We start from the raw sequence: 23,767 nt of genomic DNA, 5'->3' as shown, positions 1-23,767 counted from the left end.
TAGCTAAGTGAAATGAACTATAGATAACTACCTGTTTGGTCTCCATATTTACATTACTAAAGATCTGTGCTGTGTGGAAATGCCTTGTCAAAGTACCAAAAGACAAGCCTTAAATATTGTCAGTGTATTGATAGAGGTATTTGATAGATATCAGACTTTATGAATAGTGAACAGTTCTAGTTTGATGTTTCATACCTTAACCTATGACGGAATCAGTTCAGCATGTTTTAACCACAGATTTAGTTTTTTGTGTGCAACTAGGTGGTCAGTTCCTAAGTTGTCATTCTTCAGTGTTTTACAGCAAGGACAATTACAGATACTGTGCACACTTTGTAAAATAAACCAACAACAGCAGGAGCAGACACACCCTTAAAGGTTTCTACAAAGCTTGTTGAGGTTCAGCCTGTAGATTCAGCCTATGAGGTCTTCTAAGTCTTTTCCACTTAATTCAATATGAACGTTTTTACAATAATACTAGAGAACGGCACATGACCATCTCACACTGCAAAAATCTGTCAGTGAGAGGAGAGATTCAGTTGAAAGGTGCATGTGAAATCACCGTAGCATTTTATCTTGTGTGAAGCATTTTGTTGTCTACAAACGTTACAAACTGCTCTAATTTCCAAAATACCAATTTTATGCCATAGTGTGGTGTGGATCAGACGCAGCGTTCACTTCAAAGCCTAGATGTTGTTCAGGTGCTAGTTTGTTGATCAGTGTCACCTATCTCTCCAGTTAAACCTCCAGAAAGATTATGGAGTACTTTAACAGACTGGTGCTCAAATGCTGCTCTGCTGAAGTTCCCCACAGCCGTCGTCAGCTCTTATGTGAGACAGGCAGTTGATCTGAGACCATCATGGCTTCACAGCCTTCTGTCACAGGTGCATGCTGGGTAAGGCCTTGTGGGCAGCTGGCGGGAGCTGGATAATGTGAAGTAAGGGTTCAGGAATAAACACAGAACGTGAAGAAGAAAACAGACAATTTTAATTTACATGTGAAGCTTAATTCTTCTAATGTATTGAAAATGAAGAAATGCTGAGTGGTAGTTTCAAGACTTCTAAAGGATATCATGTTCTCCTGCTGGAGATGGTTGAGCAGTTTCTCCACAGGTGCGTAGCGTCGAAGCGTCGTGGCAGAGCCCACCATCAGCAACTTGTGTTTGGCCCTGGTAATGGCTACATTCAGTCTACGCCAGTCCTTCAACAGCTCTCCTAACTGTGAATGGACCGGGGGGGTGGGGGTGGGGTTAAGCCAGGTTTCCACTCAGTTGTTCATTTGCTTGTTCATGCATAAAGAGACAGAGGCACAGAGAAGAGAGCAGAAAGAAGAGTCAAAAAGGGGAGATGGGAAGGAAAACACTTACGTTTCCTTCCTCTGCAGTGCTCCTGACGAAAGAAAGCACAATTAGACTTTTGTCCCGTCCTTGGTATCTGTCCACTGTGTTCACCTCCACGCCGGTGAAAGCAGAGGGCTGCAGCAGAGCAGAGATACTCTTTAACTGCTGTCTGTAGGGAGCGATAACTCCTATATCACTGGGCTTACACCCTGCCTGGAGACAGAAATAAGCAGGGGTCAGTACAATATGTAGTTACACTGATAATTTCTCTGATTTTAAACAATTTTTCACGCCCACTAGTGTAACTGTATTGAATTGTTATTATACCAGTATCAGTTGGTTTACCTTTATCAGCAGTGAAAGCAACTTGTGAACGAGAGCAGCCTCGGTGTGATTGCTTACGCCTCCCTGCTCCACAGACTCCAGTGCTGGTACCTAAAGGAGGAAGAAAAATGCATAAAAAAGTAAAGAGTAAAAAAAACATTTTATAAGAACATCCAAACACACGAAAAATATTTTATTGCAACTCCAAACTGACGGATGTAAGAAGATTAATAACATAACTAATCCGTGAAGCTCAGGCAATTTGCAGTACTGCTAGATTACAAACCTCACAAGGCTGGGACGACCAGCACCTTCATTCAAAATCTTAATCTTCCATTCAAATACCAAATCCTTTTCACCTTGAACTGACTCATTTCAGCTCTCAACGCACAACACATTAAAAAAAACACTACTGCTTGAAGTGTACTCTCGATATTCAACCAACCATTGAGCAATCAAGGAAGCAAACAGGGTTGCTAGGTGACAATGTGGCCTGTATCCACGCCAGGTCATGCTGCGGATGAGCCTGAGAGTAGGAACTAAGGTCCGACTGGACAGAAAGCAGGAAAGGCAGGGTGAGCAGGGCCGAGGCTGTTCTCTCTGATCCACACTCCAGCCGGCCCTCGTACATCAGGGAGTTACTGAGAGACATTATCTGTCTGAATAAAGAGAGCACAGTTTATCATACAGGGGGGAAACTATTGTAGTTGTCATCTAAATAGAATTAAGTTTTCTCTGCCATGCCAAAGTAGCTAACACACTGTATTAAAGATCAAAGTGCATCCAAATTTTATCATTATTTTCATCATAGGTTCATAATGAAGTCCAATGTATTCATATTATTTCTGATGTCATGATTTCATCCTCAAGACCATTCAAATGAAACAGAAACATACAGTGTTACCTGTTCATGTAGGTTTACCTGTTCATCCGGTACTGGACATTGAGTTGGACCACTGCTTCACAATGGAGCTCTAGTCGCTTAAATAGACTTTCATCCATTCCACGCGACCTGGAGTGAAAAAAAAACAAAACAAAAGTTCCTTTAAACTTTGCATTAATTACCAACTGAACACAGCACATTCACGTCTTGTTGAATCTTCCCTTTAAATGAACCATTTTATCGTGAAGTCTGATAGTGTGTCGCCATGAAGACAAACATCTACAATACCTGCACTTACTTATGACAATAGTTTTTCCATTTTCCCCAGCCTAGAGTGAAACACAAATCAACATGCACATCGTTTACCTAGCTTCGTGGTTTTGCACTATTGGCGGCAGCTGTTGGTGATCTCCAACCAGGACAAATCTCTTGGCGTAGAACAGCGGTCCCAGACAGATAGGCTGGCTGATCTGCGACGCCTCATCTACGATGCAGAAATCAAACCGCCGACGTGTGAAAATGGGATGCTTGATGCTCATGCAGGTCGTTCCCACTACCAGCTAGAAAGAGAAAAACGAGATTGGTATTGAATGGTAAGCTGTTTACTGGTTTTGTTTAAATGTTATAAGTTACAATATCCACAAGTGAGATGTCTTGAAGCAGGGAAAATACTGAGATCAGGCATAAAATATTATAGCTGTTATATAATAGCTGATTTCAGGGTGTAGTGTATGTAAACTGTTATGATTAGAATATTCCACAAAATAGTTCCTCGCCTCTTTGTTATAAAGCTGCTCCAACTCTGAGAGCGTGTGAACGCCCTTCTTCCTGACACTTTCCTCTGTGTAAGGCAGGATGTCTGGATGAACCTGGAGGACGAGTCAGAAAACAGGAGAGAAATCAAAGCAAGTTAGAGAGAGAAAGTGGGAGGGGGATTACCATGCCAGCTTACCAGCTTTATTTTATTTTTTCAAAAAGCAGATATATATATATATATATATATATATATACATATACATATATATACATACATATACATACATACAAAATGACAGTTAATATTTACTGTTATAAAACAATTTGGACAAGTGATAACGTATTTATTGTACTTTAACAGTACTTCACAGAGAGACAGAGATCAACTATGGCATACCTTCTGCCCTTGCCCCAGACGCAGAAAGCCGACCCTGAAACGCTTTAGCTTCAGCAGGATGTTGTCAACAGCAGAGTGGGTGTAGCTGGTCAGCAACACACTGAACCCACATGCATGCAGGATGCGAACCTGGAGGAAAGAGTGAAGAAGAGACAAAGGAGCAAAAAAAGAGAGAGAGAATGGCAGAGGATAACACATGAAAGAAGTTAGAGAGGGTTCGAGTTCTGGTCTCCAGGGAGTAGATATTGCTGATTTATGGGTCAGGTAATGGGTTTACAGGTCATGTTTAGGAGTTTACCAGAGTGCAGATGGTTGTGGTTTTGCCTGTGCCGGGCATGCCAACAATCAGTGTGTAGTCTTTAGATAACAACACTTTCTTCATGGCCTGCTTCTGTGGTTTGTTGAGACCTACACAAATATACACACAAATGCATAAACTGACCCTACACAGGTTTTCCATGACGTTGTTCGTTTATAACATTGTCCCACACAGTAATGGGACGAACCAAACTGAATACAGGACAGAACAATAGAAAGCACATGAGACAGGCAGAGTAGCTTTGTCACCTTTGAGGATGTTGGCCACAGTGTCCTTGGCCTCTCTGGGAAGAACAGAACTGAGGTTGGAAATAAACTCTGGAGGACGAAGGTCAACAACCAGTTCCCTCAGACGATCGCTGCACATGAACAGACATAATAACAAATTTCCTTGACACACAACAAAGATGAGTGATAAAATGTACATGGCTATTTAAACTGTCACCTAGTTAATTGTTGGAAAAATTGTGATACTTTATGATAAACATAACCATCTTAAAGGGAAACTGTATTATCCTGTATAGAACTTTCCATTATTGTGTCTACTTTTAAGACAGGTGTTGTCAGAGAGGAACGCAGTGACCTTCGCTGCGCTCCTGGCCACTACACCAAAACATTAGCTATGATAAGGCCTGAATCGAGTCTCTATTGTGTCTGTCTCATTTCAGCAACAATGTAAGGTCACTCTCACATATTCTGTGTATAAATTCTGAGTGAATCTTGCATCCTTTGAACATATGCACTGTGAGCTCTGGTGTGTAACTTGTTCCCTTGCTGCAAGAACAAATATCCTACTCTTGTGAATTTTCAGACGATGTTCCTGAGTTTATTTGATAATTTACTTAACAACTTGGTCCCTCAAGCCGGATCTCAACAACCTCTCCTACTGTCCAGGACAGGACCTGAACCGGGTTTTACTGGGTTTCACTATTACCTACATCCTATGCTATTATAACTTGACATCTCATCTTATTGTACCCACCTGTCTTGACAGTTTTCCATCAGTCTTGAGAGATTGGTGAGGTGAGTACTGAGGCCCACCACACCTTCATCACCATCCAGTCGAAACAACACATCACTGAACTTTGACAAGTCTCTGTAAAGCACGTTAAACAAAACAGGTGCAAATCAAGTTAGTGACTTCAACTGAGCAGCTGCTGAAAGAAAAGCCCAATTAACTGTCTTTGGGCTGATATACTTCAGAAGGCAGCTATACATGGATTTGTTCTCACCTGTCCAGAGTGCAGCTGATCGATGTCCTGCTGACCTCACACAGGTATCCTGTTGCCAAGCCAACAAGACGACCTCCCTGGTCGCTAACAACGATGCGATCCCTGCTGGCCAGCCCGCTGTTAGCCAAACCCTGCTGTGGTGCTACAGTACTTCTCTGGAAGCGATGGAGGAAAACTCCCTCAGACTGGACGATCACTGGGCAACTGAGCTGCAAATTCCCCACACAGCTCCCTTTCTTCTCACTACAAACACAAGCCAGAGTATACTGAGCTAAAAGAACATAGATTGTGGAATTTAATTAAATTCTGCAAAGTGTTTTATACCGTATGAAGGGGCTGGTTTTATACATAGGTTTTTATACCCAATACTGTATTTGACTTTACTAGAAGGCTTGCAACAGCAGCTGGAACACTCAGTGATGGCCAAAGACTATGACAACTTGCATGTCTAAATTTGAACAACTTCTTACCTCTCCTCAACCGTCTGAAGCCACACACGCTTTCGGCCATTCTTGGCCTCCATTGTTGCAGCTTCAAGGCAGCAGAGCAGCAACCAGTGGGAAAAATAGCCCAGATGTGGTGGAGTTAGATGACCTGTCTCCTGCTGCAGGAAGTCACGCACAACATCCTCGCTGGTGTCTAGAGAGCTGTTATCTACCGCTCTGAGAAAAGAGGGAAAATAAGAGAGGAAGTGGTCAGAAAAGAGGACAACACAGAACGAGAAGGAATCATAGCGTAATGAGACCATTCAACTACTATTTAAAGTCACCATTTCAAAGCTTATTAGTGTCATAAAAAAAAAAAATCTAATGCTTGAGATTTCCATGACTGCAAATTTAGTTTAAAAAGATTTACCTCTCATATAAAGCACAGTTGCTCCTTTGAGGACAATACTGGCAGGTTTGTCTGTTTGTCAGGATGTCAGGAAGTCGAGACAAGCGGCTCCGCTCCGCTTCTTTCTCCACACAGTTGTGAATGTGATGAACCAGTGTGTTTCTCAGCTTCAGCAGCTCTGACATAAACACAGAGAGTATTAGCAAAGAAGGTGATGGAGGAGAGGCTGCTGTCAAGGCATGTAAGGAGACAAGACTGTTCTTTGGTTGTCGTGTTGTGGTCATACTCTCAATTTACAGTTTAGTTGAAAGGGGACTTTCAATGGCAAAGTAATATTGGGGTGGGTGTGTGTGTGTGTGTGTGTGTGTGTGTGTGTTGTGTGTGTGTGTGTGTGTGGTGAGGGTTTAACATTTAGCTTTCTCTTTACAACTACAGTCAGTGAGCAGGTTCTTTCTAGATGCATTTTGATCTTTTTTTTCTTATTTTGTGCAATTGAAAAATAATCCATGATTTTAAATGATACAAAATTAGACTGTGACATGATTGATCACAGCTGGCAGGTTGGTGAAGCACATGTGGATATAAAGTACCTCTGCGGTCCATGTGGCTGGCCACTACCGGGTGCAGGTTACCAGTCTTGAGGTAAAGCAGGAGGCCAGCCTCAGGGTTGTATCTCTCCATGCTCATCAGAGTGTACAGAATCACCTAGACACATGGAAACACATTTTGAAACCTTAATTGTGAGTCTTATTAAATTTGCCTGTTCACGTGACCCCACCAGTCTGCATGTGTGCATCTACCTTGCTGAACACACTGCGCTCCACCAACCTGACTGCGATGCTCTATCGAGTTTGACTCTCTTCCAGTTTTCAGCTCCAGGGGCAGAGTCTTCTCCTCCGGGGTTCTGTGCCCGCCGTTTCGGGGTCGTTGGATTCGAACCCGTGCCGTCACATCAATTTTCCCTTTCAGACCAAATCTTGGTGACCACACGTTCTCTTCTATATCTGCCAGCTCTGTAACCGTGACAACAGCAGCAGAGTCCTGATCCCTGCTTGGAGCTCTGCTGTTGCTAGGGCTGGAGTCATGGAGACAGACATATGATCAGCTCTTTCAGTTGACAAAACTGTGTTCACTCTGGTAATTACTTTATAAACTGTCACTAAACTTTGCAAAAATATTCTCAGTATCACGAGTCTCACTTTTCACAGCATTTTAGTCAAAACCTTGGATAAATAAAAATGTGACAGCACCTTTATTACACTGATTGATTTGAAATATGGACACAAACAATCAAGCGGCTACTGCAGAGCTAATAAAGTTTTGTTAGCAAATCTGTAACTCTGTGTGTGTATGTATGTGTGTGTACATACATTTTGAGAGTGATGGCTTTTTGCGTTGGGGAGCTGAGATATTCCTTTGCCCAATGTTCCAGTGAAGGCAGATAATCATGCAGTTCCTGCTTCATCTCTTCCTGACTTACACCTAAACTGTACCTGGAGAGACACAGACAAAACACAAACGTAACTGAACAAGACAAAGATCAGGCAAACAGGTGATTAAAATGTCATTTACAACTAACTGTTCAGTGCTTTTTATCGTTTCTTTATAGTCTTTACAGCTTTGTTCAAATACTTTATTCTGAATGGGTCTTACATGTCTCCCAGGTACTGAGGATTGTGCAGTGCCTGGTCAGCCAGCTTAGACAGCGTCTCCAAAGAAAAATCTTCTGCTCTAGCTGCTCTCTGAAAGACTTCATGGACCATGGTGCCGTTCAGCATCTGCTTTGAGCCACCGTCAAAACTCTGGATCATGAACAGAAACAATAGGAGAAGGTAAAGAGTATAGCATTGTCTTATCCAGGTGAGTGTATACAAAATAAAATGAACACTAGAAAATATAATGTATCTAATACAACTACATAAATCTATGGCCTCAAAGATTACCACAGAGTTAATAATCAAAACCTTGGTGAGGTAGTGAACAAAAGGAAAATTTCACTATACTCTATGTACAAGTTATTGCTGGGCCATTGCATTAACACCTTGTGTAAGTGTTAGGTATTCAGCTGATTATTCATAGCAACTGAACATGATATACTGTATGTGTGATGGTGTAGACAAACTATTACAGGAATTTAATCTGTCATGTTTTAATACTGCACAGACTGTCTAAGCACTACAACTGCTCACTTAAAAAACAAACTGAATTTACCACTTCTGCCAACACACAGTCAGATGTAAAAGTATTTGGGTGTGACAATTTTATGATGTATTGTCGTTAAAGTACTGCCTTTGTGGCGACAACGTGCCCTGTCCGTTATCCATTTCAAGATAAAATAGGATATATTCTAGGTTATAAATCGTATTTACCTTAAACATATCACCCAGTACTGCACGCCTCATGCAGCGAATGGAGCTTGAGATGCTGGTACCTGAGATCAGGCTGTCAGGCAGTAAAACCAGAAAGCCCTGCTCCCTATCCATTAACCAGGACCCACCATCAGAGTGGCCTTCCAGATGCACCACATCACCACGACAAACAGGCGTCATCTCCCTGGAAACACCCAGGAAATTATCATTATGAACATATAAAGACAGAGACACATACACATAATGAAGGCCTATGTGCAAAGATAAGTACATACACATACCAAACCCAAAGTCTCTGATCATCACAGATGGTTAATTTATCGCACAAATACGTGGTCGCCCACAAATTCAACAGCACATCATATATGAACGTGAAAACACTTAAACATAAAATGGAAATGAAAAACTTCTACAAGGGGAGAACATAAATACGTACATGTAAACAGAGACATACAGTGCCAATTGAATTTGTCCAAATTTTGTCATGTTATGCACTTCATCTAAAACACTGAACTTGATTAATGTAATTAATGCGTAATAAAACATCAAGTCAAACTGAATTTTATGCATTACTCATTTTTTTATTATTAAAAGTAGGAAAAGCTGAAACTTTGCAAGTTAACTGGCATTTAATATTTGCTCTTCCACATGTGGAAGTTGAAAATTTACAGTAAAATTCATAAATCTGGGCTGTATTTCTGAATTTTAGGGGAAAAAATGTGATGCACATTATGATTAAAATAAGGAACTGAATAACAGATGTCCAAACACACAGCATTACCATCCATCTCTCAGCAGACACGTCTCAGTTGGATGTAGAGTTTTGAAGCATGAGATGGTCAATGTTTTGTGACCAGGCCTCTCCTCCACATCCAAAACCCAGTAGCGGTTGTTAACGCCTCCAGAAAGGATCACATGGTCTGGTACCTTGCTGTAGGGACAGCAGGGACTGTTATCATCATACATTCCCATGGTTCTTTTTTTCAATCATCTTTCGTGCATATGTTTTGTAAACCTAAGTGAATTAATTAGTACTGCAGAGAAATTTACAGCAATTTGTTTAGTTATCAACTTCCCGTCACTTTACAGCTCATTTCTCCAGCTATGAGGCTATTTTCCTCTTAACACAGAAACTATTCAGCTCTCATAGTCAAGTGCTTAAACTCTTCTTAAGCTACCTAGCAGTTATGTGCTCTCGCTTTAAGGCAAACTTACGATCACCTAACCTCACCAAACTCTGAGGCAACACCTCGAGCCAGCGTGCTCATGTGTTTCTCACCGGGGGTTTTTGAATTTATCTTCTGTGACACGACGTTCTTTATCATCCATATGTTCTGCAAACCAGCTCTCATCCACCATCTCTTCCATAGGACACGCTGATGTCATTCCTGATTTGCATAAAAACAAACATATTCGAAGATATGGATGTTAATCAGAGCGGTGTTTATAATATTATAGATGTCGTGATAAGATAATGTATATACAGTAGTCTGTGATTTTATAAAATCGTGAAATAGCTTAAATCTTGTTTTTTCTTCGTGTTAAATGATGCATTCATGGTAGATGATACCATGTCTTAACAGTCACACACTTTGCTTTGGAAAAACCCAACATGCAGTTCTTGACAGCACAATCACAATTTTATACAAAACATGTAGTTGGAAGCAAAATCCCAAATTTGTCAGTGTACCTGCAGCTTGCTCTTGATTGGACGGTGGCACATTGTCTTCTTCTCCGTTCGGTGATGTCACGGCTGCTCTTGTAGCCTCTTTCTTGTTTAGGTCGGCCTCCTCCTCCTTTGCACTTCTCTGCAGTGCAGGTGTGATAGTTTGCGCTCTGGGTTTGTGCACATGAGCAGTAAGTGTGTGAGTGTCCTCATCCAGACGAGTATGTGGGTTTCCATTCGTTATCACAGTAAAACCAGAATCTTTGTCATCTTCATCTCTCTCTTCCTGATGTTTTCTGTGCCCCCCCAAAGAGTGACAAGAAACTGAATTCAGCGACGTTGTTGTGTTTCTGCTGTCGTTAAAGACCACGTCTGTACCTCGGCTGTGACCCTCAAACATCTTAGACTGACCCTTTAACTGGTCACTGGAGACATAAGGTGTTTTCCCATGGCCAATCATAGGTCTTGTTACTTTTAGGTTGCTACCTGTGGGGCTCATCACAGTCCTTGGTCTCTTGGCATTGTGGGACTCTTCAGGAGGGCTGAAGAGTCTTTTCCGGGAGTCAGTGCATCCCTCTTCCCTCTTGGTTCTTCCTCCCTCATCGGTGACTGATCTCCGTACACTCAGCCCTTTGGAGCGCGGACTGAGACAGATGGGGGACAGCTGACCGATCTTCACCAGGCTCACCCTCTCTCTGCTGGGCTTGGGACTGAGACAACCTGCCTCTCTGGAGGGAGAGGAGGAGGAGGAGGCACACTTGATCTGACTGTTGGGGGTCTCTGGCACGGAGAGAAGATCTGGCGAGGAGGGCAGGAGGTTCTCAAGGTCCCCAAGGACACGCCTCTTTAAGGGGGAGTGGAGTCCGAGTGGAGCAGTTTCTCCATCCTTGATCCGAGGTTCAGTCTTGACAAATCCAGTGTCAGTGATGGATGACCTTTTTGAAAGTGACTCATCCTAAAAGCAACACGGTCAAATGAGTATTTCAATACATAACCCAGAAAATTATACCAGTAACAGTGTTAGTAAATGGTTTATGCACAGCACATTTGTTACGTCACAGAGCAATGCGACTGTGTATTACAGCAGAATAGAAACAGATTGAAGAAAAAAGAAGCTAAACTAAAAGAACAAACAACAGAAACCCGATATTCTTATATGGACACTACTAACAATTATCTCTAAACTTCCATCTGTCTAGATTAGCACCAAAGGCATTAAGTATTAATATTAAAATGAAATTACGACAGACCTGTCAAAACCTAGAAGAAAACAAAGAAAAAGCAGCATAAAGAGAAACAACTAAAAAAGGGAAAAAAAATCCTATTTACCTTTTGGTTTTGAGAGGAGAAGAAGGATGAGATGTTCTTCTGTCCTCCTAGAGTCACCTGTCAGAAACCACACAAACAAACATGTACCAACATTTCATCAGCACCATTTGTTTGTTGTCCAAAAAGACAGCACGTTAAAAAAAATGTGACATTTTAGACTGTAGAAAAAATCTTTAGGTACCAAAGCTTCACACCCAGTGATCAATAGCTGATCCTGGTAACAGCGATAAATCACCCCTGTTAATTTAGACAATACAGACTGAGCAGCTCCAGTGAAGGAGTGGTTGGTCCAACTTTATCACTAGTGGACAGCTGTCCAGTAGTCTCTTGCTCTCCTGCCAGTAAACTCCCAGTAATGTGTAAAATTAGAGCTGAAACACTCACAGTCGAATAATTGATTAGTTGATCATCGAAAAAAAAGTGATCTCTTTTTATAATTAATGAATTATCTGAGTCATTTTTTCATGAGAAAATACCAAACATTTCATGGTTTTAGCTTCTCAAACGTAATAATAACTTTTCATTGACTTACAGTTACACATTAATGAACCACTAATATCAATCTCTTATAATCATAAAGTATAATTATGGAACAATATAACACTCATACGGGCCTAGTAGTAGTAGTAGTAGTAGTAGTAGTAGTAGTAGTAGTAGTAGTATTTTACCAGTGTGATGCTGGTACTTCAGGGACTTCCCTCACCACTGTTTCACATACAACTATAACAACTGGTAAGCTACTGAGGACCTAAAATGGGTGAAACGTTTTGTTGTTTACATATAAATCTGTGAATAACGTCCTTTCTGTGTCTGATGTCCTTTATTTTTGTTGCCCAGAGAGAAAAACTAAAGACAGAAAAATGGCTGCATTGTTACATGGAGGCTCTGCTCACCTTGGTTTTCTTCAGCTTGGTCCTGTTCATGGTGCCTCTGATTAGACCGCAGGCAGGTGTGTGTATCTGTGTGTTGAATGAGCTGTTATTAGCAGTATGTTTTTAACGAACGGACCGACTGTAACAGGAGGCTAACCGCACAAGGTTCAGCTACAGGACCAGAGCTTATTTATCTTCATTTCTACCGACTCTACGTCTCCAGAACCGGGGGATTACTCACTGACCTGCCGGCCTGAGCCAGGGATGTTTTCCGTTAAAACTGCCGAGCTGGTTCGACGTTTGTAGTCTTCTTCTTCATCATCTTTCAGTTGTCTCCCTCTGTGTTTTTAGCTGTTTAAAAATCCGGGGCGCCAAAATTTCTGTTTCGCGGAACGGAAATGACGTCGAGTGCAGTTCCGCCAAAAACTGTTTTTTTTTTTTGTCCTTCTGTTGGAGGTTTTATGGATCTATAATGCAGTTAGTTAAAAATGCAAACTGAGTCAAAAATCATAGTATCAAAGTATAATCAAAGTATTAAAACTAAAAGTACTGAATACACAAAAATGGCACCTGTGAGTGATATACCATAAGCTACTGTGCAAAAGAAAAGAAAATGCTCAGTAAGTAAATCAAATGTAAACTTACTTGAGTAAATGCACTTAGTTATTGTCCAACACTTCTGTCTGAAAAATGAAAAAAATCTCATAAAAGTCTTATCTCAAAGTTGTCTTACTGGGTTTTTTTTCTATCACACTAGTTAAAATGTATAGAAATAAACACGGTAGTATACAAAGAAAATAAACCCAAAATATTTAGACAGCCAGAGTATTTAGTATTGATCAGAGTTTGAGAACTTACACTGCTTCTACATTAAGCTTGCTGAGGTTCTTTCAGCAACATCCAGACTGGTATTATAGTAGAACATTTAAGTACTAAAGCATGATTGGAGCTTTAGGAAGTTATTGCATTTTTATAAATGTATGTGTTGTGCTGTTCAGGTTTAATATACAGTGTAAACTACCCTTATTGCCTCAGATAGGTTGTTGGGTATGTAAGGACTAATAATTTTGGTGACCCTCACCTCACAACATCATCAGGTCAAAATTTGAATTTGTCCAGTATTTTGGTTTATAAAAAAATAAACTAATGTCATTCCCATCAGTCTCAGTTGCACTTTGTGTTTAGAGTTAATAAGAAAATTAGCAATAAACTAAGATAGTGGACATGGTAAACATTATACCTGCTAAACACCAACATGTTAACATTGTCACTTGTGAGTATGTCAGCGTGCTAAATGTTAGCATTTAGCTCAAAGCATCACAGAGCTGCTTGCATTGCTATATGATGTTAATTTGATCTGTTTACCTGAAGGAAATTGTGAGACTTAAAAGTGCAATAACATTATCATTTATTATTACACTTTGGACAGACAAAGGCAATCGACATTTTAAAGGAGTTTTTAAACAGTTGTGTAACTGAAAACCATCATCCAATGAAAGCACAAAGAGCATCTACTAACAAACTGAAGGATTACTACAAGCAGAATGAAACATGATGATTCTGAGGAAAGAGGTTTTTGTTATTCACTTTACTCCTCTAATGCGAGTCCATGTCCACTGTAACAAACTGAAAGATGATTATATGTGTTTGTAGAGTGGAGCACTGCATTGCTCTACACTGGAAATAATCAAATAAATAACAGGTATAATTTTCGCTTCGTTTCATGAGTTGTCTCCTGCATGAGTCTTCATATGAATGATTAAATGTGATCGACGAATGAATCTTTTCCCACAGGCAGCACAACTGTACGGCCTCTCCCCTGAATGAGTCTTCATGTGGCGTGTTAGATTGGACTGAGCGCTGAATTTCATATTACATACAGTGCAAGTGTATGGTTTCTCGCCAGTGTGTATTATTGTGTGCTTGACAAGGTCTGCTTTCTCTCTAAAACTTTTACCACAGTCAGCACAGCTGTGAGGTTTCTCTCCCGTGTGGATTCGTATGTGAGCGTTCATGTTTCCAACCTGTGTGAATCCTCTGCCACAGAAATTACACGTGTACGGTTTCTGTCCAGAGTGAGAGTTCATGTGAGTCTGCAGATAGGAGCGCTGGATGAAGCTTTTGCCACAAACACTGCAGCTGTAAGGTTTTTCTCCTGTGTGTGTCTTCATGTGGCGAGTCAGAATGGATTTAATCCTGAAATTCTTGTTGCAAACGCTGCAGGTGTACGGTCTGTCTAGTGTCTCACCAGCTCGCTGTGGTTTCTTAATACCTGAGTGAAGTCCCCCACTGTGTATCCATTCATCATCACTGTCTCCACTCATCTGACAGTCACTGGTCGGCTCTGACGCCCCTTCTCTGGCAGGTTCTGCTGTCAAATGTTCAGATGAGCTGCTGGGCAAAGGGTCCCCTTTATTTTCAACTTCTTGGTTCTGATATGGTGACTGTCTTCCATCTTCATCGCTTCTCTGCACATAAATTATATTGAACATAGTCTCTTTGGTATCAGCCTCCTCCTGCTTTTCACCTGCCTGAGCGGCCCACAGTTCGTCCTCCTGTTCCTCTTTAATATGCAGGGGCTCCTGTTCTTCCTCACCCGGGTCAGTCTTCTTCTCACAGGACCCCTGCTTGGAGGGGATGTCCTCTTCCTGCACAGAGAGCTGCACGGGGGCTGGATAGTACCACATAGGAGAAAATGAATTTAGGCTTTAGGTTGATCAAAACACATTCTGATTTGTATGTATGTTTAAAACAGAGCTAAACCAGACAGACAGCACGTTGAAATGTTTTATGATGTGTAGTTATGGCACAATGTGTAGGGGAAAAGATGGGAACAGCTACACTGTAAGTGTAAGTCTTTCTTTGCACAAGACAACAGCAGGTGTAATGGTGCTTGTCTTTTAATAGCTGCTCATTCTTAAAATGAAAAAGTCTGCTTTGCGATTGTGTCTTTGCAAACAAAAAAGTACACAAACAATGCTGATCAACTTACAAATGCAATGATATCTAAAATGTACTTAGAGCCAAGAAGTCAGCTTCATTACAGCACTCACAGCAATATTGTTCTGATGCAGCTGGGACTATGACGGATAGACGTGGTAAAAGTGCCTGTGTTTGCTTGTTGCTTGTAGATTTGTCTCTGTATGAGACTCACAGGGCTTATTTTGATGTAAAAACAAAGGTTATAATATCTGTCTGCATTTTCAAACCGCAGCTGCTCAATGACAACAAGTTAAAATGAAGCTCTCACAAAATTTCACACCTGGCAGTTTGGGTGATAATTAGATTTTCTGTTATTTTCACTTCCTGTTATATGGGAAGATTCACATCACACTCCATTTGAACAAGAAAGTCATTGAAGAAACTGTCATATTTGTCCATCTGTATCAAAGGGCAAATTTACAAACACCAGTAGTAGACTCAGATTAAACATAATCCAAAACTATAACATAATAATATGGGTACTGCAGTTTAAATTGAATCTGAACATTTGCAATAAAGAGCACATCCTTCGCCTTCTTCCTTTCAAGTCCTAATAGTTCAGATGGGAAGAGCAGATGAGCTGAAGTCTGCTTTTACTTGCTCTACTTAAAAGCATGCCAGGGGAAATACCTGCTCATTAATGTGGCATACTGTATAGCCAGCCATTTTGCATCCCCCTTCCTGATACACTCAGGGATGCAAAATGGCGCTACTTTCTATCTCCTGTGTAACGGACTGAGTGTTAGGAGTGGCCCGGAAGACTGGAGGTTGTGATGCATTTGATCAGACATTAACAAGGTTAAAGTGTCCGACTCCCCGGCTTAGTGGTGTGAATGTTAAAGTTAACCTGAGTCCGTCCCCCCGTTACCTTTCCACCCCGCACGCCTGCGTTGTTTGTCGATCTGCTGTTGTGAGCGGAAAACTTCGTCCTCATAGTCTTTAATAGTTTGTTCAAACAGGCTGAATATTTCCTCCGCAGCTGCCTTCAGTCGCTCGTTGACCAAAGCTTTTAGTTGTTCTGTTTTGAACATTTCCGCGGGAGACAGATGAGCCTCCAGTCCGTGTTTTGACGGGCTGACAGCTGTAGACTGCCTGCTCGCTGGGTTGCCAAATATCGCGAGAAAAATTGTTTGTAAGAGGTAAAAAGATAAACACCATCACCATCCCTTTGAAATGCAATGGGATTAATGGTCAGGCACAAACTTTAATTAGAGTAAACTTCTTTTTATAATTATTATGTTATAATGAACGAGCCAGTGCGAATCTGAGGTTTATGCTGGTTTAGCTATGTGTTTCAAATGAAGACTTTTTTTTTTAAAGGTAAACATCAAGGATACCATTATATAACTTTATTTAATTATTTATTATTTTAATTAAAACATAATACAACATGCATACGTTATGGCAATTAAAATGAAATTCTATTTTATTTTATTTGCCAACAAATCTCGGAACAACTGGATTTATTTATGTAATTTAGTTCACATAGGCTAATAATTATTCACGTATGTCAATAAGTAGCCAAAGTGATATCCTCTGTGCTTCGGTGTGTGTCAAAGAAACAGAGAATCAGGCTGATTAACAGTTTTATCTGTGATGCATTCAGCTCTGTTATACAGACAGAAGGCGAGATAACGCGAAGATAATTTAAGACGATAAATATGCGCTAAACGTGTCCAAGGAAACTGCCAGAAGCAGCCGAATCAACACTGTGGAAAAGCAAAGTCGCTAAAAGCAAACGGACATGGCAACACAGGCTGCTGACAGACTCTGAGGCACACAATGGACCCAGTCCCTCTGCATGATGGAGCTTTGCTGCCACCCAGTGGTCAATGAGGAAGATGCACTTGTAAAAATCTTGTTTTCAACAGTAGGTTTGCCAGTTTATATCAGGTTATGTTGAAACTATATTCACTTTGCAGTTTAGGATGAATGTGGAAAATTTGAGAAACTAAAACAGTTAACAAATTCAGGACTGTTTTATTTTTATGAAACGACCCACCTATCTATCTATCTGTCTATCTAAATATAAAGCTTGGTTACAATAAACCAGTGCAGCTTGTATTTGCAGTTGCTGACCAGGAGGTGACAGCAGATATCCTGGTAAACCTTGAGCTAATTTTGAAGACACTTGAGTACCTTTACTTTAAAATGCCAATGCTTTTATTGTTGTGAGTGACATTTGCCTCAGTCACAGCTGCAGCCAGCGGGTGGTGGTATCCATCAGATTTATCCCCCCTCATTTTTCAGTTGCACTCATCTACTCAAACCTCCTGGGTCATCAACTTATCCTCTTTCCGGTAAGCATAATGCTTGTCAAGTATTGATGATTATCTTCTAACATAAAATATACAACAAGTTATACTGATTTACTTTTGAAAATGTCATCTTTTTAATTTTAATAATTAGATTTTGATGATTATTTTGATTTTTTTCATTACTCCCATCATATACTTGAACATTTCTGCTACTTTATCTATACATTATTTTTACTGTCCGTTTTCCTATAGACTTATTCCTTTGCATCAGCCCATCAGGCTTTTGAAAAATACCAGAAATACCATTCATGGTATTGTTAGTTGAGATGTGAGGATTAAAGTTCACTGTGTGTGTATGGTCAGACAATAACATACCAGTGGGGGCCCCACACACACACACAGCAGATCAGACATTAGGTCAGGCGTCATGTAAACTTTACATGCCAACATGACAGATGCTTCTATACCAGCTCACTCTGCACAGACCCCACACCTCTGTCTCTTTGCTCCCAAAGTACAGCTCAAATTAAAATGCTTTTTTATTTTGCTTTTTGCCGCAGTAATATAGAGCTTTGCATCTGGTTTGTGTCCTCAGCTTCAAATCAAACGGAAAAAAGGAAGAGTAAATTTTAGCTTCTAAAGTGAATATGCTCACAGGTGGCACCTGTGACTATTTCTGGTGTGTGCACACTGATACACACATCCTGACACTGAGTCATGTGTGTTTACCATATACTGTGAACAGGTACAGTATAAACACTTGAAAAATAGTCTTAGGACAAAGAAGATAATAACTCATAATTTTCTTTTAGCTTGTGGTAAATAGAGATCAATGATATGAAGTGAACTGTATCATCTGTAGGTAATTGTGGGTAATGTGTAAATGTAATTTTCTCTCCCCTGCAGATCCAGCTGTCAATCAAACACTTAGCAACAACTTGAGGCTTTGCTTTCATTCTTCTTTACTGCTATTGTATTGCTGTTAACATGAGCAAGAAAACATCCATGTGCCATTTATAGCATTTCAGGTGTTTAATCTCCCTCACGTTGCACTTGAGGGATCTTCACAAGGTCCAGTCTATTAGATTTTTTTCCGTTCACTTCAAGAGTTCAATTCATGCCAGAATGCTCGCAATTATAATCCCTCTAATTGCAGCTGACAAACTCCTGAGATGTAATTCACCATGGTAATTTCCTCTTAGACATCTACGTTAGATGTCTAACGAAGAGCTGTAAAGCCATTATCATACTGTCACAAAATTGGACTAGTCCTTTCATTGCACCACAGAGTACAGTGAGTGCAACACAGCTGTACTGTTCGGCTTACATTCCTTTCATTCTGATCAGGTTGCTCTCATTGTTTCTTCTCTGGAATCAATAATCAATACATACTTATTGTAAGCAGGGTTTGATTTTTATCTTGAAGTCGGACTGAAAAAGGGGAAAAAATAATTCAATGCCACTAGATTTTTAAGTGGGCTCATGATATATGAGCATCTCACAGCTGGAAAACATTAGACCTGGTTACAGATGATTGTGCGACAGCCTGAGAAAGATCTCAAAAATATTAAATCAAAACAAATCTTTGGAAGAAACACGTTGTTCACTCTTGGCATAAAGTAGCACAGAGTTGCAGGTGGAAGGATACCACACCTAATTTCCTGTTAGTACAAAACTGTAAAAGACTTCCTCCAGAAAACAACACAGTTACTGCCCATTTACCAACAATTTAGTCCAGTCACATCATCGGCATATAACTGAGCAGCTGACACACCAGGTGTTTATTATCAGCTGTTGTCTCCTAACACCTCAAACTGCTCATGTCAGTGACTTAAAAATAAAACTAGCTGTTTCTTGGATGCTGACTGAAGTATGGAGGTTCATCTATAGAATACACTGTATAATATAATACTCGACTAGCTGGAGTGTCATGAGTTGATTCAATTGGCAATACTGAAAACAAAGGAAAGATCATGGTGCTAACATGGATGTCATACAAAGTAATGATCAGAATGTTGTCTTCGCTAGGTGACCCTAATTAGCCCAATTATCAAATATAGATTTGAAAGAAATGCTGTAATCGCAGCACACACTGAAGATAATCACATCTATCTGCTTTTGTTTGGTAGGTTCATTGTATTTAATGACTGTAATAAAGAGACAATGAAACATAACAGGAAGAAACAAGATGACACAATCCATCTTTTTATTGCTTTACTCTGTCGCATATGAAAAGATTATTGCTCCAAAGGAGTCAGTCATACTTTGATTCAAAGTTGTGGCTTGCAGAGGTCGCAGAACTAATATAGAGTTTGACTTGAGCTGTCTGGTCACTGCTGCTGAAGCTCTGATATGTTGTCAAAGTGTGGGTGCAGCAGCTCACAGGGATTACAGGATCAATGTGTACGCCACGCTGACTGTGAACCTCCATGATGCATTTATCAAGGAGCTACAGCTCTGGGATGAGGATCACTCACAGTAAACTCTGGTGTTCACTACATGTTAACACAATCTGACCCAGTCACTCCACTGACTGACTGACTGATTCATTCATTCATTCATTTCCCTTCGCTTTACTATTTCATTTTGTCAAGGCCTTAGATGTTTTCCTTTCTTTCTTTTTTATAAAGGTCACAGCAAAATTTAGAGAATGAAAGCAAGAAAAGGGAGACAGAGGCAAAGACAGAGAGGTAATTGGTCTTTGTTAGACTCATTAGTGGCAAAGCAAATCACCTGGATACCTAAATAAATCGACCTTTCGATCTCTTCCTACATGTTAATGATCAAGCTTTTTGATATGCACAAGCATGTGTTGCTCATTAAGCACTCGATGTAGTTCATCAAAGACTGGCACAACTTTAACTCCATGGGGCCAAACTGAAAAAAAGCTTTTATTTTGTCTCTTTGATGTTTTTTTTTTTTTTGGTCAAACCCTGACAAAAATGTTTTGCATATATATGCACTATTAGCCATTAACATATATTTCAAAATCTTTTAAAATCACATTGCAAAAACTCTTTCCTAACCAACATTGCAACATTACATTTCAAAGAAATACAAAAATATTCCCAGAAAAAACCAAGAGCACTTCTTTGATACAGGTAATTGTGAAATGCAACTAAGGTTTAAATTTGTCCTTCCTGGCTCTGCTGCTGTCTGACTCTGATTCTGCTTCTCAGTAAATTGAGTGATGTAAACCTCTGGCACGTAAACTTCAATATACTTTTGGCACATGTCTGCCTTTTATTAAGGAAAGTGGCTTCATGTGTTTGAAGTTTTAATCATGTAATTGAGAGACTGATGGATTAAAAGATGAAAAGAAAATCTTTAAAATTGTGTGATAGACAGACAAAGGAGGGGAGGAGGGGTGTAAGGTCGTCTGACACAAATTTGTACTCTTCCCCAGTAAGATTATTCTTCTCCACATGGGGATTTCTTTGACAACAGGGACAGAAGAATGACACACCAGATGAGAGTGAAGTGACCGGTGAGTCCTTGTGTTGCCTTGACATTGCTAATTAAATCCTAGTGGGCTCTTAATGGATGTCCCACCAACCACCAGAAGGATATTAATGGTAATTCTTGTCCATTAATTTTCATCACAAAATTATTAACATTACCACTGATGGAACTGAACAGTCTGAACCTCCCCATTTCATCAGGAGCCACATGAGCCAGCCAGCCTGCATTATAAATGTCAAGCAGGAAATGTTGATATTGCTGGTAAAAAAGACAAAATTTCAGACCAATTTCATGATTTTGAGCACCAGGTTTTCAGTCTTAAAATTTGTTTGATTTCTTTTCTCTAGCTGCATGATAATGTCACTCCAATAACATGAGACCAGACAATATGCGTTTTCTTAGCGAATCAAATACCTCAAATACACTATAAGAACAAGTTGTTGGCGGGGCAACAGTTTTTAAACATGGTGGTGTAATGCTGTAGTGATAGTGACACTGCATTGTGAAATCTCTTTATTCAGTTATTAACCTTGTTTTTTTGTACTTTGGTCAAAACTGAAAAAAGAGAACTACACAATAACTCAACAAACAACGACACAACACAAACATCATACTGTGTTATAAAAGACAGCTGGTGTGTTATGATGTGATAGTGGGATGTGACATGCTTCTATTCAACAGAAGCTGGAGTAAAGACAACACTGAGCTGATCAAAGAAGAGCTCGAACCCTTTTTTCCTCTGAAAACTCATCCATCTAACGTCACACGCTGACATGGTGAGCTGAACCTGAGCACGTGGCATTGTCTGCCGTACCAAAAACTCAAATACAGGGTTAAAACTAGAGCAGCAGCCCAAGAACTGGTCACTAGCAAAAACAGCTTTCATCTGAGATGACGGTGGCAGCTGCATCTGGACATGTGACACAATTTGAGGAAGAGCTGTCTCGGTAATGGCACGAACATATTCACATCGTACACCCTCCTGTTGAGGCTCCTTGCTGGCAAGTGAAGAGACGCATCTGCGACACGATGTGAATTGGAAGAGGCATGATGTCAACCCCAGTCAGGTAGTACAAAAGTAGACACAAAGATTTTCTCCTTCAATGATTAGGTCCCGTGGAATACATCATTTTTGAGAGTGACATTTGTGGGTGTTAGATGTACAAAACCTGACTTGCAAGAAGTTCAAAGCTCAGTTTTTCTAATCAGGATTATACAGTTTGCAGTTGTCCAGCTGTTGTCTGACATTTTTTAATCACACTTTGGTGTTTCATGTCCAGGCCAAGCCGAATGAGCCACCATTATATCCTTTGTCAGGTGTGTGACAGCAGCAGGTGCATGATGAACAATATATTCACTCTGAGCAGCACTTCTTAACTTGACTTTGTGAAACATGGACTGCTTTGGGAAGCGGTGCTTGGTGATTATCTGTAGGGTGGTGCATGTGTGTGTGACATGAAGCAATACAAGGAAAAATACATTATAATATACTGTTCTAATTTATCATTGCAATTTTAATATTGAGTCTGAAGTAACGTTTGATGTTTGAAAATGATATCTATATTTTTGCCTGATCCCAACCTGAATCCTCAACATGCACATGAAAATCAGCCAAACCTGAATTCTGAATATACACATTATGTCAAATTGCAGCAGGTAGCCAAATTGTAGGCAGTTAGGCTATATTTGAACACTTCTTTCCATTCTCCTGTGTCTGTGTGCATGTCTATCTTCATGTTATCAACACTGTTAACTTTCATAAACCAAAAAAACAAACAAACAACTACAACAACTTAAAAAAAGGAAGTTGTGCATATGTGTCAGCACCTTTTCATGCACAGAGAGAAGTTTGTTTTACTGCAGAACAGAATAGTATTGTGTAGAATAATAAACTATTCTAGCGTTGTCAATACTGTCTCGGTAAGACAGGGCAAGAGGTTCTGCCTGTTTACAGAAAAATAATCATTAAACACTTTTATTAAATAGGCTGCTCCTATGTAAGTTTGTGTTTGGACCCAAGTCAAGATCACAAAGATCAATTTAAAAAAAATCCAAATCCCATTCTTTTCTTTTTCTGTAAACTACTCTGCACTTTTCAATGATGCATCACATACTCTGACACTCATACACATAGAATATAGAGTATATACATTTATGTCCTGCAAAACATATCCATAGTTTCTGTGCTGACCCAGTAAATCCCACCTATGACAACCACAGCTTCGAATTTCAAATAGCACCCCCCCCCCGGTTTCAGTCTTGTGTCGACAACTTGCTGATACATATTATACATATGATGATACACATGATGATTTCAAAGGCATTTCATGTTCGTATGTGGGTATGCAGAAGCAGATATTGCCTGTCTATGTGTATGTAGGCGTGTGTGTTTGTGTGTGTGTGTGTGTGTGTGTGTGTGTGTGTGTGTGTGTGTGTGTGTGAAATCGTTGCTGTTGTTAACACTGTAACCTGAGGGAATCTGACTAATCAGAGCTCTGCTCTGTTGATAGAGCCAAGGGAGCCAAACAACATTACATAAATGTCATTGAGGAAGCATTAATATGGTTGGAGAAAGACAAAAAAAAATGTCAGACCAATTTCATGGTATATCTGTGTGTGGAAAATTCTCCTCTTTCCATCTTTTGACCTCCTAATTTCCTCTACTTTCCTACTCATTTCCTTTTTCTTTCTTTTCTTATTGACATTCTTGGGTTCTTACCTCCCAGTGTCTGCTGTTTGGACTTTTGTC

The 23,767-nt window shown here is 40.1% G+C and overlaps 2 protein-coding genes across 2 annotated transcripts; both read right to left on the bottom strand.

Moving 5' to 3' along the window:
• Positions 1-174: 174 nt before the first annotated feature.
• Positions 175-12,660, bottom strand: dna2 (DNA replication helicase/nuclease 2). Its single transcript, XM_056383718.1, has 26 exons — positions 12,562-12,660; positions 12,338-12,403; positions 11,445-11,501; positions 10,140-11,070; positions 9,729-9,837; positions 9,231-9,380; positions 8,450-8,633; positions 7,734-7,882; positions 7,451-7,573; positions 6,909-7,155; positions 6,671-6,785; positions 6,102-6,258; positions 5,717-5,908; positions 5,247-5,489; positions 4,997-5,110; positions 4,264-4,373; positions 3,995-4,104; positions 3,697-3,825; positions 3,320-3,412; positions 2,910-3,103; positions 2,583-2,672; positions 2,106-2,319; positions 1,682-1,771; positions 1,364-1,549; positions 1,069-1,215; positions 175-929 (listed from the first exon to the last, which is right to left on the bottom strand). The coding sequence occupies exons 2-26, from the start codon at positions 12,365-12,367 to the stop codon at positions 876-878; spliced, it is 4,218 nt and encodes a 1,405-aa protein (XP_056239693.1). The 5' UTR covers positions 12,368-12,403; positions 12,562-12,660; the 3' UTR covers positions 175-875.
• A 1,047-nt stretch (positions 12,661-13,707) lies between these two features.
• On the bottom strand, positions 13,708-16,389 carry LOC130170516 (zinc finger protein 892-like). The gene is made up of 2 exons (XM_056377854.1): positions 16,167-16,389; positions 13,708-14,987 (listed from the first exon to the last, which is right to left on the bottom strand). Exons 1-2 carry the CDS (start codon positions 16,327-16,329, stop codon positions 14,038-14,040), a joined length of 1,113 nt encoding a protein of 370 aa, XP_056233829.1. The 5' UTR covers positions 16,330-16,389; the 3' UTR covers positions 13,708-14,037.
• Between the last annotated feature and the right edge of the window lie 7,378 nt (positions 16,390-23,767).

This window comes from Seriola aureovittata, chromosome 1 (genome assembly GCF_021018895.1).
Source record: "Seriola aureovittata isolate HTS-2021-v1 ecotype China chromosome 1, ASM2101889v1, whole genome shotgun sequence".
NCBI classification, from domain to species: Eukaryota; Metazoa; Chordata; class Actinopteri; order Carangiformes; family Carangidae; genus Seriola; species Seriola aureovittata.
This window is presented reverse-complemented; position numbering and strand designations above follow the sequence as displayed.